This window comes from Leuciscus leuciscus, assembly GCF_965113295.1.
Source record: "Leuciscus leuciscus genome assembly, chromosome: 14".
Taxonomy (NCBI): domain Eukaryota; kingdom Metazoa; phylum Chordata; class Actinopteri; order Cypriniformes; family Leuciscidae; genus Leuciscus; species Leuciscus leuciscus.
The window spans coordinates 10,847,068-10,860,916 of NC_138738.1; the positions used below are offsets into that span (position 1 = coordinate 10,847,068).

At 35.0% G+C, this 13,849-nt stretch overlaps 1 protein-coding gene across 1 annotated transcript; it reads right to left on the bottom strand.

The window, feature by feature from the left end:
- Window positions 1–1,326: 1,326 nt before the first annotated feature.
- Window positions 1,327–13,849, bottom strand: fkbp5 (FKBP prolyl isomerase 5). The gene is made up of 11 exons (XM_082137165.1): window positions 13,647–13,849; window positions 10,614–10,746; window positions 8,443–8,587; window positions 6,798–6,940; window positions 5,617–5,731; window positions 5,352–5,508; window positions 5,083–5,173; window positions 4,592–4,675; window positions 4,103–4,288; window positions 3,772–4,011; window positions 1,327–2,514 (listed from the first exon to the last, which is right to left on the bottom strand). Exons 1-11 carry the CDS (start codon window positions 13,688–13,690, stop codon window positions 2,419–2,421), a joined length of 1,434 nt encoding a protein of 477 aa, XP_081993291.1. The 5' UTR covers window positions 13,691–13,849; the 3' UTR covers window positions 1,327–2,418.

The window sequence follows — 13,849 nt, forward strand, 5'->3', positions numbered from 1 at the left end:
TTTGTGCTACTACATAAGCGATATCGCCATCTAGAGGGCATTGAAGGTACTGTGCGTTTTACCCTTACTCGCCTAAACTTGTCAACAGGGCTACTATGAGAATGTGAGTGCATTGCTGGTGTTTAATATGACATGAGGACATGACTGCAGCCGGTGATTAGGCCGAAACCAGTATATCCAGTGCAAATAGGCTTTGATTGTTTAATTTTACTCAACACAAGCTATTTGTGTCTTAGAACTGAACATTATTACACAGGCCACAAGAGTAAGACAAATTTACATTTCAAAATGTATGATGAACTATTCAACTTTTATTGAATATTACTGGAGAGGAATATTACAGGAAATGGTACAAGAGTTTTGTTTTGATTAAAACATATATATTGTAAAAGGCATCTAGAGGGAACTTTTACACAAAATGTGGGGTAAAAGTTCCCCCAATCTTGGACAAAAGGCCTCTGGAAAGCAGAGGTGTAAAGAGTGCCTGAAAGCCATACTTAAATAAATGTAGAGATACCTTACATGACTCAATTACAAGTTACAAGTCAACAGTTCCAATTCCACTTGAGCAAAAGAGGATCTCATTTTAACAGTACTTAAGTATTTTACTCATACTGTATGTATAGGCTCAAAAGATGTACTGTTCATCTTCAACGCCTAAGAGGCATGCCAATGAAAAACAAGAAACAGTTGATTTGTGAGGAGTTTATCACGTTTATTTTCTAAAATAAAAATAAAACTGAACACCTCAATATTGCAGTAAATCACAACCGACACAACAGGCTCTTAAACGTCTACAAATAGGCCTGCTCAAAAAAGAGTTTATCCTCACCGAGGCTGATAAAAAATACAGTAAAAACAGTAATAATATTAAAAAGTACTTTATTTTTATTTATTTTTAATGCAGTTTAAAATGAATTTTTCCCCCTCATTCAAAGCTGTTACTCCAGTCTTCAGTGTCACATGATCCTTCATCAAATCATTTTAAAATGCTGATTTGGTGCTCAAGAGACATTTGTGGATGCATGGTTCTCCAGGATTCTTTGATGAATAGAAAATTCAAAAGAACAGCATTTATTTGAAATAGAAATCTATATCTGTTTATATCCGTCTTCACTCTGTTTTTGATCAATTTGCTAAATAAAAGTATTAATTTGTTTAAAAAAATAAAATAGTACTGACCCTTAACTTTTGAATGGTAGTGAACACAGTATTTCTGAATAGCGTGTTCATTTTAGACTTGCCTCTTCTATATCTGAGTGTGTAGATGCGAGTCTAAAGTCATACATTGAGTGTAAACGACAACAAAAACACAAGAAAGTTGAGCAGTTTTCTTTGAATATTTATTGACAGGCCTGCTGTAATGCATCAAACGGTAAACAGAAAAAAGTTAACAAACTGTTCATTATTAATATTATTAAAACTGTCTGAAACATGGGGAACATACTGAAAAACATGCAAACCACACTAGTTAGTATTTGATCAAATGAACAAGTGGGTTTTAAGAGAACAGTTATTTGAAATATTCCTATCTTGTCAAAAGATTTGCCTAAAAAGCATTTGAGCTTCAAACTGTAATGGAAACTCAGCTCAAAAATATAGCTATTGAACTTCAGACAAGTATATCTACCGGGTTTCAGGTTGAAACTAACCTGTTAATAATTTCAAATATAGTCCCAAATCTAGGATGTTCCCAGGATGCAGTAAAGAAGCATGCACAAGTCTCTCAGAAGTATCAAAAGTGTGTTTGTGAATGTGGGCCTGCTGTGACTCCTCAAAGAATACAGCTGGGAGAGTCACAAAATAGGTTTTCTCCAAAGGGAGGATTGCACTTTTAGGTCCAGCTATCCACTATGGTCACTTGCATCTAAATATCATACACACTTATACAAATATAATACAAAAAACATCAAGCCTCCAGTACACACCCCACCACTGCAAACTTAAACTCCTAATCTGATTATGCACAAAGTCAATGCAATTACACTGAATACTGCACAGTTACAGTACATGGTAAGGTACTAGGTTGTATTCAAGTCTATAATGCAATATAATATTAAACCATATGCTTTCGCATTAATGCAGCGGATGAATGCCTTTTTGAGAGCTGAGGCGTGCACCGTAGAGGTTTAGAGGTGGTCACAGAATTATGCGCTTTGGTTTTTGTTGATGTTTGTTTTCTGTTCTTGTAGGAATGGCATTAAGGTTTGCAGCTCCTCAATATCCTTAAACCTAATTATTAGAATCTTTCCCAGCATTTGTTTTCAGTCTGGGAGATGATGAGGTCAGAGGTCAAGGCTTAGAGAGGGCTCATCCAAGCCTCCAACCCATTGCCATCTTATGACGCAGTGGAGGACGAGCCAGCCATCCCCACAGCCTGACCTCCTTACTTGAGCCTCCTGAATAGTGTCTGGAGTTTTAGGAGCCGTCCTGACTGAGACGTGGTCTCTTTAGTCCCTGTTTATTCTGATCTGAAATTCCACTCTCTTCTTTCTTCCTTTTTAATCGGCCCACCTACAAACAGAGAAACAACATTTTTAGATGCTAAATTAGTAGTATTTTCTTCAAACAATAAAGATGGCAATTATTAAAAGGATAGTTTGCCCAAAAATGATTTACTTGCTATCATGTTGTTACAAACAGGTATGATTTTTTTCCTATGCAGAATGTTGATTAAGGACCGTTCCAAAAATGGCACACACAAAACACCATTAAAATAGGTTTAATACGAACATTACGGGTTATTGTTTTTCTCATTAATAATTGAGATGTGCTTAACAGGGTTGTTATTATCTAAAACTAAAACTATTAAAAACATTTCTGTTAATTGAAATATAAAGCTGAAATATAAATATTAGTTAATTAACTTAAACTTAAATTAGAAATGCTGCCTTGGCAATAAACCGAAAGTTGAAGCACTAAAATTATTAACTGGAAAAAACTAAAACTGAAATAAAATAATAAATAGCTATATAAAAAATAAAATAATAAAATGACAAAATGACACTTAACAAAATAACAAAATTAAACTAAACTTAGCATGAAAACTAAAATAAATAAAAGCTAAATTAAAACATTAATAAAAATATAATAAGACTAAACAACTAAAACTGAATATGCACATTTTCAAAATACACAAATTACATTTAAAGCACTGGTTCTCAATCAGGGGGCTCAGCACATTTCCAAGGGGGACACAGGATGATTTAAGAGTTTAAATTAATATATTATTATTACCGTAATTCACTAAAATAATCGAACTCTTATCTATATTAAAACAATTTATTTTTATTTTTACCTCAATAACAATCATTTTATTGAAGAACATACAGTTCAATGGGACGTTTTCGAGTCAAAATGTTTGAGAACCACTGATTTATAAATCTACAGAAAAGGGGAAGATTCTCAGTCATTAACAAATTAAATTTTAATCTTTACCTCACACAAAAATATTGCAGGGCTTTGGAAGACTTGGTATGTAGCACAAAAGTCATACTGCATTTATTTTGCTTTCAAGTCATCATGAAACGCATTGATTTTATTCGTTAACTTGACTAATACTTTGCCAAAGGTCAATTAGCTTTACCCAAGGATTATGTCCTCTCTGCAGAATTAGTTTTTTTGAATGAGATTAACTTTGTTGAGTACAACCAAGAGCATTGTTTATTCAAATAAAGAATCAATCATTTCCTAATGCTGCCTTTCATAAAACGGCAACATGAGTGAATTCATTTGTCGAGAATAAACTTTTCCTTCTGGCTAGTGTAATACCTTAGCATCGTGTTCAGCAAACCTCTGGAACATGTTTGCATAGATCTTCTTGTCACGCTCATGGTGCTCATGAATCTTGCGCTGACAGATGGCAATCTGACTGCGGGCAGCGCGGTTGAAGGAGTTAACTTGCAAAACTTTCCTGAAGTCTACCAGGGCCAGGCTGAACTCGTTGCGCAACAGACGCGCTTCACCTCTCCGATATAGAGCTTTCTCATTTTCTGGGTCCAGCTCTATTACCTAGTAATGAAAACCAGTATGACACGGTAAGGAAAAAAAAAACTTGAGACATACTGTAGATGATTTTTTGTTCACTGTTAACTTACTCTACCTTGTTGCAGTTCTCCACTGTTTGAGAATACTCTCGCAAACGCAGACAGCACAAAGCCAGATTCAGATGGGCCACTAAGAGGAAAGACTGGATGGCTTGTTGCTGCTCCTTTTCTGTGCCACACTCCATCTCTAACCAGTTTACAATCTGCTGGTACTGAATTACAGCATGGTTGTACAGTCCAGCCTGAATGCACAGTATAAAGAAGGATGTCAATTACCTGACTGCTGCCATCAAAACAAGAACATAATATGATCGTAGAAAGCATTTGAGCTCAAATAAAAAAATGTACAACATCTTGAATTCTTAGTGTTTGGAATAATATATATATATGAATCTTATTAATAACAATTATTATTAGTTTTAAATACTTAGTATTATAAAAGTAATTACTAAATGCAGGATGCATGTCTTTAATACTATAAAAAGCAACTCAGTAGGCAAGAATAGGCATGTAACTATATAGTAAAGACAAAAGTGTAGACGAACCTTGAAATAGTGTGTCCCTTTTTGTTTGACTAAAGCAGCACGTTCCAATTTCTCATTAAGGTCCATTTCCCAGGATTCTTTGGCCTGAAACATGAGGAAATGTCAATGTAGTATTTTTAGGTTTTCTGTCAGTTCTGTCTATGACCATTAGAGGGCACACTTTAATTGTATTCTGGGATTTTCCACTCCTTTTTTAAAGATACACATGTTTGAAAACTTAATTTTTAACCTGGCTAATCCTGTTTATTATATTACGTATTAATGCGATAAAACAATGATTAAATACTTTTTTTATATATTTTATATACTTTATAATTTTTTTCTTTTACTTATAAAAAATATATAATGCAATTAAGGCAACTTATGTTTTTTTTGTGTGTGTTTTTTTTTTTGCGGCCCTACTGTATATGATCATTCTATCATTCATTGAGCTTTGGGATCATTCAGAAAGCTTTTACTAAATACTATGGGTCTAAAATGAAATATCTCACCTTTTCAAAGTCCTTCAGTGTCACTTCATATAGTAGTTCTGCATTTGATCCAACGTCATATTCTTTTTTACCCTCTTTGCCATAACCGTACCTGAAAGCATAACACAGACTGAGTTAAGATGGTGATAGTTATATTATATTATATTATATTACATAAACTGTATTTGCCAAACAGTATATACCATATATATAACAAATAATCCAGCTCTTAATAAAAAATTAAATATTTAGTAAATATTAAAAAATCTGAACAGAATGGCAATTCTTACTTGGGCTTTAAGTATAATAAACAGCATTCGCCCTTTTGGATTTTCTCCATGGCCCTGTCCACTCCTAAAGGAACACCCACGTCCTCTGATTCACCCACAACAAAGGTGACATCCCGAGACTCAAATAATCGACCTCCACACCACCCCTCCAAGTGTACTAAGGCACAGAAACCAAACAGAATTGTAATCCAAATTAATATTGTATCCAAACGCATCGTCAAACAATTACAACCATATTACGAATATTCATAATTCTCAGACTTACCATGGACTGTGGCCCCTTCATTAGGACTGTTATAGCCTTCACCTTTGACCTTTATTCTCTTCATGATCCCGCCATCTTCTGTAATCTTCTCCCCTCTGAAGCTCAGCAGCTCAATCTAATTGTGGGAATTAGAACCATTTGTACTTTTAAATGTAACAGACCAAAAGAGGCCTTTTGTGTTTTGGATCATTGTATACACCACTTTGAGACAAATATAACCATGTGTTTCTTCAACTTCAGGCAATTTTATGTCCATGGGGATGATTTTTAATAAAAATACCACATTTCAACTTTTTGTTACATGAAAGTCACATAAAAAAACACTTTCTAAATGTCCACAGAGCCAGAAGTATCCAGGGCTGAAGAAGAAACACCAATAATGCATTCTCTACAAACTCTCTAAGATATTAAAAAAAATTATCCATGAATTTTAAGTTTCTTCACCGCTGTACTTCACAGCTGGCTTTCAATAAAACTTGGCTGCCTATGCAGTAGAAATGCAAAAAAAAAAAGTGAAATCAGTGCTACCTGACTAGAGAAAACAGAGAAAAAAAGCTGTTGTCTTCCCTTTTGCCAAATAGTTAGAAAATTTTCAACACCCATAATGCACAAGGCCACTCCCACCAGTCTGCTGTTGCATACGCTTACCAGAGTCAAATACTGCCTTGCTTTAGTAGGAAATACTCCTTGGTAAACTTTTGGTCATAATGGTGTCGACTTGTATTGTTCCCGGATGCAAGAATTCGAAAGGTTTAGCGGGAGTGAGTTACTTTCAGTTTCCAATGAGTTGTAAGCAGTGGCTAAAGGCTGCAAAGAATCTTAAAAATGGAGAGAACGCCGTGACGGGAAATCTGAAGTGTTTGTAGTCTAAAGTATTCGTAGTTAACATTTCAATCTGGATGACTACAAACACAGTGTTTTATGCCAAATGAAATAAACTGCTGTTCTGTCAGTTCTGCCCGAAGCAAAATGCCGTACCGTACAGGTAAGTAAGCTGTTGCCATAGTGTTTCACTTTTAGTAATGCTGTTTAAAAAGTAGACAAAGTATGAAACATTTTTCAGTGATAAACCTACCCTTAATAACTGTTCTGTTAATAACCCTCTGCCGACCCCGACCCCGACAAAACAAAGCGGGTTAAAAAATCGTTGAAGTTACACTTTAAGTGCTTGATGTTCCTACCTCAAACACAAGTGTGGCATTGGGAGGAACCTTTGGTGGGCAGCCAGCTGAACCGTACGCATATTCAGGCTTACAGAGCATCAGGCACACCTCTCCTTTCTGCATGGAACACACACCAATATCCAACGCCTTGATGACCTGACCTGTGTGAATTAACCAGACACTACTTATGAATTCAATACTATTGTAAATGTTTTGCCATTATAAGATAAATATAAGTAACTTAAATAACTTTATAATTAAAATGCGGTGACACTTTATTTTACAGTGTCCTTGTTACACGTTCTATGTAGTTACAGCAGTAATAACTATAAATTATGCATAATGCAACTAACCCTAAATCAAACCCCAATCCTAACCCTATAGTAAGTACATTATTATTTTACTCAGTACTTAAATGTACACTTACACTGTAACACAGACACCTTAAAATAAAGTGTAACCGTAAATACTTCTTATTTTTTATATATCTTTGTTTTATTTATATTACTTATTATAAATAAATATTTAATAAGTAAAACTTCATAGTCCACAAATACTGAAAAACACTGAATAGTGCAGTATTTTAATTTCAAAAACTGAACAAAAAATTGGTTTGTGGCTCATTTTCATAGCAAATCATTTATGTTAATATCTTTATGACAAATTGTCTGTAGCAGCAGATAATAAGGGAGGCACCACACGCCTAAACAACACCAGTAATTACACCCCTTAAACCGCAAATATAATTAAACAGGAATTTCAGCCCTGCTCTTAAGTGAGAAATGTTGAGTGAAATTGGCAAGTTCCATGACTGTTCCATTTAACAAACACTAATGACAGAGTACTAACGAATCATCGACATGTCAATGTAATACAAACTATTTGTATGTGCAACTCATACATAAAAAAATACAAATGAGACATTTAGATTAGATTTTCTTTTTTAATAAACATTATGTCATCTATTACAAAACGTACAAATTATATTTGATTTACAGCTTTCTTCATTTATTTCAAAATGAACTAGTACAGCCCAATTCTTGAACTTAATTTGTAGTTGTAGTTGATTTAAAGTGCAAAATAAAAGCTTACTTATTTGTGTGGGACTACATTAATAATTTATATACTGTATGTTTTGTTGCTGTAACTGGCAGATGATTTTAGATTTAAATTAAGTATATTTCTGTGTGTTGGGGGGGGGGGGGGGGGGTGTGAGATAAAACAAAATATTTATATTATTTCTGTTGATATTTAAAAGAGTTTCTCTTATGTGGGGAAGAGTGGAGTTCTGCTTAGCAGATGGGTATATGATGAATATGTTTCTATGTTTGCAATTACACTATTGTTTAATTTAAGGTTAGCAAATCTATCAAAATGCAATGCGTGGAACTGTCCACAACTGCATTAAGTTGAGCCAAATAATTGCACACTAAACAATGGCCAATATTATAATTAATGTACATGCTGATATACATATAATAGCATAGCACATATAATGATGTATCTGCTTATCCATTTGTCACAATGGATTTCTTTCATTAAAGAATACATTTTTATCTTGCAACACAGTATTTGTTTAAATAAAAACACATTCATTTTGAATAAAAAAATTTAAATATGAAAAAAAGATATATATGTAAAATAAATCTATGAAATCTATTACCTTTTCCCACACTGAAAACAAAAGGCTCCTTGCGGTCTAGACTGGAGTCAAACTTCTTTCCATTGAGGAGTCTGCCTGTGTAGTGGACAAACACCTTGTCCCCAATCATTGGCATTTCCCCCTCCACGCCATGCCGTTTCACAATCTGTAGAGAGATGTATGGGAGAAAAAAGTGAACAATCCATCCTTACACTACTTCATATTTATTTTAAATGAAAGGGTTAGTCCAAATTTTCTGAAGAAACATGATTGCTTTATTTTTAGTCTTTTATTCACATATAAACATTCATCACCGCACACATCAGTTGTGGTAAACGGAAGCTCAAGCATGTTTGCTTGACGTGTGAAAAACAATGAGGTTCATTCTTGTGTGTTACGCATCACGTTTGAGCTTCTGCAAGAACCAATGAGGTTCATTCTCATGTGTTACGCATCACGTTTGAGCTTCAGCAAGAGGTTTGTTCTCGCGCGACAAGCCCGGTTGGTTGAGCTTCTGTTTATGTTGACTGATCAATGTTTATATGTAAATAAAAGTCTTAATTAAATCAGTTCATCATATAAAGTGATTGTGTCTCTTCAGAAAATTTGGACTAAACCGCTCAATTCAAATGGATTCGTTTTTTACGATCTCTTTGTGAACTTTTTGAAGCGTCAAATTTACAGTTGAGTAGCTGTCAATGGAGGAACAAAGAATCGCTCAGATTTCATTTAAAATATTTTCATTTGTGTTCCAAAGATGAACCAAAGTCTTATGGTTTTGGAACAACATGAGGGTGAGTTGTTGAGGGTGAGTTGCTGTGAAAAACAGCCTTTTTCCACCTTAGAAACATTGCTAAGCTACGTAATATGCTATCAGTTTCTGATGCAGAAAAGTTCGTTGATGCATTCATGACCTCGAGACTGGATTACTGTAATGCTTTATTAGCTGGTTGTCCTGCATCCTCAATAAACAAGCTACAGTTAGTCCAAAATGCCACCGCTAGAGTTCTTACGAGATCAAGAAAATATGATCATATAACACCAATTTTATCATCACTGCATTGGTTACCTATAAAGTTCCGTATTAATTACAAGGTATTGCTACTGACTTATAAAGCCCTAAACGGCTTAGCTCCAGTCTATTTAACGGATCTTCTATCGCCCTATAATCCATCGCGCTCTTTAAGATCACTAAATTCAAGGCTTTTGGTCATACCTAGGATATTCAGAACCACCAAAGGAGGGAGAGCGTTTTCACATTTGGCTCCAAAACTCTGGAATAGTCTTCCTGATACTGTTCGTTGCTCAGACTCGCTCTCCCAGTTTAAAACTAGATTAAAGTCGCATCTCTTCAGCCAGGCATTCATATAATCTTACAGTTCAAACTACAATCCGGCCTGTAGCTCATAAATGCCAGAGGAGAACTGGCCCCCGACTGAGCCTGGGTTCTCCCAAGGTTTTTTTTTTTTCTCCATTAGGTCACCTGATGGAGTTTTTCTGTTCCTTGCCACTGTTGCCTTTGGCTTGCTCAGTTGGGGATATTTAATTTAATTTTATCAATCAATAAATTCCTCTTGAAACAAACTTTGTTGTATTATTTTAATTTAATACTGTGAAGCTGCTTTGATACAATCTGTATTGTGAAAAGCGCAATACAAATATACTTGACTTGACTTGACTTGAGTAAATGATGACAGAATTGAATTTTTTGGGTAAACTAACTCTTTAACACCAGATCATTCTGAATCTGAAGAAAATAGCAGATTCAAACTAACGCTCAACAGATTTATCTCAATAAAACCTTATGCTCCTTGAATCAACAGCACAAGCACACAAAATGATCACAATATTACTTTAGCAGACTCTGTTGTTTGAAATGTATGTTACATTCAACATACAGTGAGGTCTAAATGTCCACATTGAAACTTTTCTTTAAACCTGTAAATAAAGAGAATGTTAAAGAAAATAATTGCACAATGTTCTTATGAACTTTCTGAAGACATCCTGAATTTAATAATCCTGAATATTGTTTAATGGAAAATGCTATATTACATTATAAAAAAGTGAAAAATAAAAGTTTTTTTTTTTTTTTTTTACTGTGGTTGCAAACATTTTGACCCCACTGTATTGTTACTGACTACAGAAATTGTAAACTAACAGCTGTGATACAGAGTCAGTAATGACTGGATTACCTTACATACTCCACGGTCACCGTTTAGAGTGACATCTGTGCCTTGGGAGGTAAAGACAGCAGTTGGGCACTGGTTAGTGGAAAAGATATCCTCTAAAGATGACATCTCGCCACTCGTACATACCTGTGTTCCCCTAAAAACAACAAACATACAATATTTGACTTTTTTTATCTTAAACAAATATTATAAGGCACTGCTATCTTCAGACAAATTCAAATGTTTGCATTTGGGGTATTTTCATACAAAAATATGTAGTAATCGTTCTTATGTGATGCTGGCATTTTTTTTTTTTTTTTTATCAAACCTAAAAAAACGATTTAGACATTATAACGTCTCAAAGGTTAATATAGAACGAGCTCAAATACTGTATACTGTACATGCAAATCAAATGTGAGTGTGCACATATGCTTGTATCGTTGTGTTTGTGACATTTTTCACAAGATTGCCATAACTGTTTTTCTTCCTAGAAAATGTGTTAGTTGGTCCCTGTGTGTGTGTGTGTGTGTGTGTGTGTGTGTGTGTGTGTGTGTGTGTGTGTGTGTGTGTGTGTGTGTGTGTGTGTGTGTGTGTGTGTGTGTGTGTGTGTGTGTGTGTGTGTGTGTGTGTGTGTGTGTGTGTGTGTGTGTGTGTGTGTGTGTGTGTGTGTGTAAAGAGTTTTTGAGGTATTTTATTTGAGTGTACACTAAATCTCGTGAACGTGTACGACGAAACACTATGTTCCTTTTATTCTATGTTCCTGGAACAAGTTCAGATTCTAGAGAAGGATGTCTTGTGAGATTTATGTCAGTAAACTTAGTAAAAAGGCACGGGAAGAAAACAGAACGGAGAAGGGAACATTCAGTCCGGTCCACGTTACTTGAGGCGATGAGATACTACAATGACTCAAGGCTCTCAATCCAAGACCTTCCTTTTGTTACTATATACAAAACACTGAAGGTTACAGGAAATGTATACATATCAAGAAAAGTTATATTAATGCATCAGAGCAAATATAGCAGCACATACCTAACTGAAGACCACAACAGAAATATCCATGTCTATTGTGTCAGGGACTTAACTTGAAAGCAGACAGCTCTGTGCCAAACTGATCATTGTAACTAACATATTTTTTGCATTGAAAGTATAATATATTCATCATAAATATTCACCTCACTGCATGTGAGTTTAGGGTTTATGTCTTGGAAAGGGAATATGGCAGAGTGAAAATTAAGAGTCCAGGCTATGTGACGCATCTACAGAAATAGTCGGCTGCCATCCTGGTTAACAGCATTGCTGTGGAAATGTATCATTCTTTGAGCACAAGTTAGTCTAAAAACCCAAGATGAAGGTCGTGAACACAAATACAATTGCAATTTGATTAAACAGCGCTGGGAGCCTTTTCACTGTAATTGAAACAGAATTAACATACAAATTTGATGTTGTTAAACATCTAACTACAAAAAAAATGCAAAGTAAAAACGTCTCTGGTTTTGTTGGTGTTTTTTCTGCTTTATATGTTAACAAATTTAACTAAATTCTGATCCTAAATTCTAACAACTGAGTGCTTCTAAAAATCTTTCTTGGAATCAAATGTTATGAAGTTCCTCTAATAGATCTTACTTAAAAATCAGCTTTAAAACGTAAAGATGACGTGCACTTGCATTAAAAGCCTGATGTTGTGTACTGTACTTCACTAATTGTAGCATTTATTAACTTTGTGTGCCTGTTTTATTCACTGACCACTCATTTGATTACTCATCTGTCTTTATCTCAATTCATACTGGTCTGTCATTGTCTGTTTGTCTAACTGTGTTTGTCTCTATTCCTTGCTATTTCTTCATGCTTTTCCAGCCAACTGTCCTTAAGTCTTTCTCTCCAGTGATCGACTAATTAAAGGTGGTGTGACTTTTCTAAGCTCTTATTGGAGCTCCGTCTCAGATGTCCGCAGTGTGGGGAGATTGCAACAGGCATTCCTGTTACAAAGATGAGCTTTCAGAGACAGTTGACTCATTCCATCCTTGAACATACCGTCCACATTCAAGCACACCATGCACTCACAGATTCCTGGTTAATCACCTTGTCAGACACCCTGACTCTTTCTGTACTGATGACATACACATTGTCGTAAACATTAAAATTGAATTATCTGTAGAGAATGGTGGGTTTTCAACTCTTGAAAACATCTCTGACACTGAAATCAAGGGTGTGACCCACGTAGACAATGAAGGAAATTAATCTAACCCCAATGTTCACATGATGGTTAACTGGTTCATTCTGGTCAATTCTAAAATCATCATATTTGGTCCTCCCAGACCTAAATACGTGGTTATGCCACAACACAAGGGATTTTATATGCTTGTTAAAGCCACAAAAATCAACTTGCCACTTACAATAAAAAAACGAGTTATAATCAAAACAGATTCTATGAAAATATGGTTGAAGCAGAGCAGCGTAACCAAGTTCTGAGCCGTGTCTGGTCAGTGATAGTAGGTATAACGGTTAGTAGGGGACATGAAATGACATAATTTACAAAAATATGAAAAATCACATCTCAAAGTAAAAAAAGGGAAAGGTAGAAAACATTTTCAATCCATAAGCATAGGTCTATTTCTCATTTTCTGAGACAAACTTTGTGGCTTTGATGGATTCATGAGAAAGAGTCTCTGATAAATAGTAAGCAAAAGTGTGTATATAAAATAAAGAAATATAAATTCAATGAATTCTCTCGCACCAGAAATGAAAAGTGGAGCCTCGTTTCCTCTCAGTTAGCTCCATACATCTCACACGCAACTACAGGCTGCTAAACACATTGCAATATGCAAATTATATTATAGCTTCAGTTTTCTTTCCAGCATTAGTATTTATCCATTCATTTTATTTTTACAATATAAGTCCACAATGCGATATTTGACTTGATTTTAGGAGAAAAAGCATAGCACAATGAGAAAACTATACGCTTCTCCTATTGTAGTCACCATAGAAAGCTGTCTTAAGTATAAAAGATAGTCAATGTGATGGATAAAGAAACGAAACAAGCATGAAATCTAGACTTACAATATTTGCCTTTTGTTGCCCGTTGCTTTCATGTGTTTGACCATATATCCGTCCGTATGCAACTTCAGTCTTACCGGCGAATACAACCTGTGCCTAGCGGCTTAAAGAGGAATAAGCCCGCCCTCTCAGCGCAAGAGTACTAGATGTTCTACCGACAGTGTTTTACACTTCTCCACACCAATAATCATCAACACGATACGCCT

What these genes read in the sequence shown, in the direction of transcription:
- fkbp5 (XM_082137165.1), bottom strand. Translation starts at nt 13,690, where the DNA reads ATGGTCAAACACATGAAAGCAACGGGCAACAAAAGGCAAATATT. An exon ending in ATGCCACACTTGTGTTTGAG is followed by an intron (nt 5,732 to 6,797) that starts GTAGGAACATCA and finishes TCCCACAATTAG; the next exon opens with ATTGAGCTGCTGAGCTTCAG. An exon ending in TTATTATACTTAAAGCCCAA is followed by an intron (nt 5,174 to 5,351) that starts GTAAGAATTGCC and finishes TTATGCTTTCAG; the next exon opens with GTACGGTTATGGCAAAGAGG.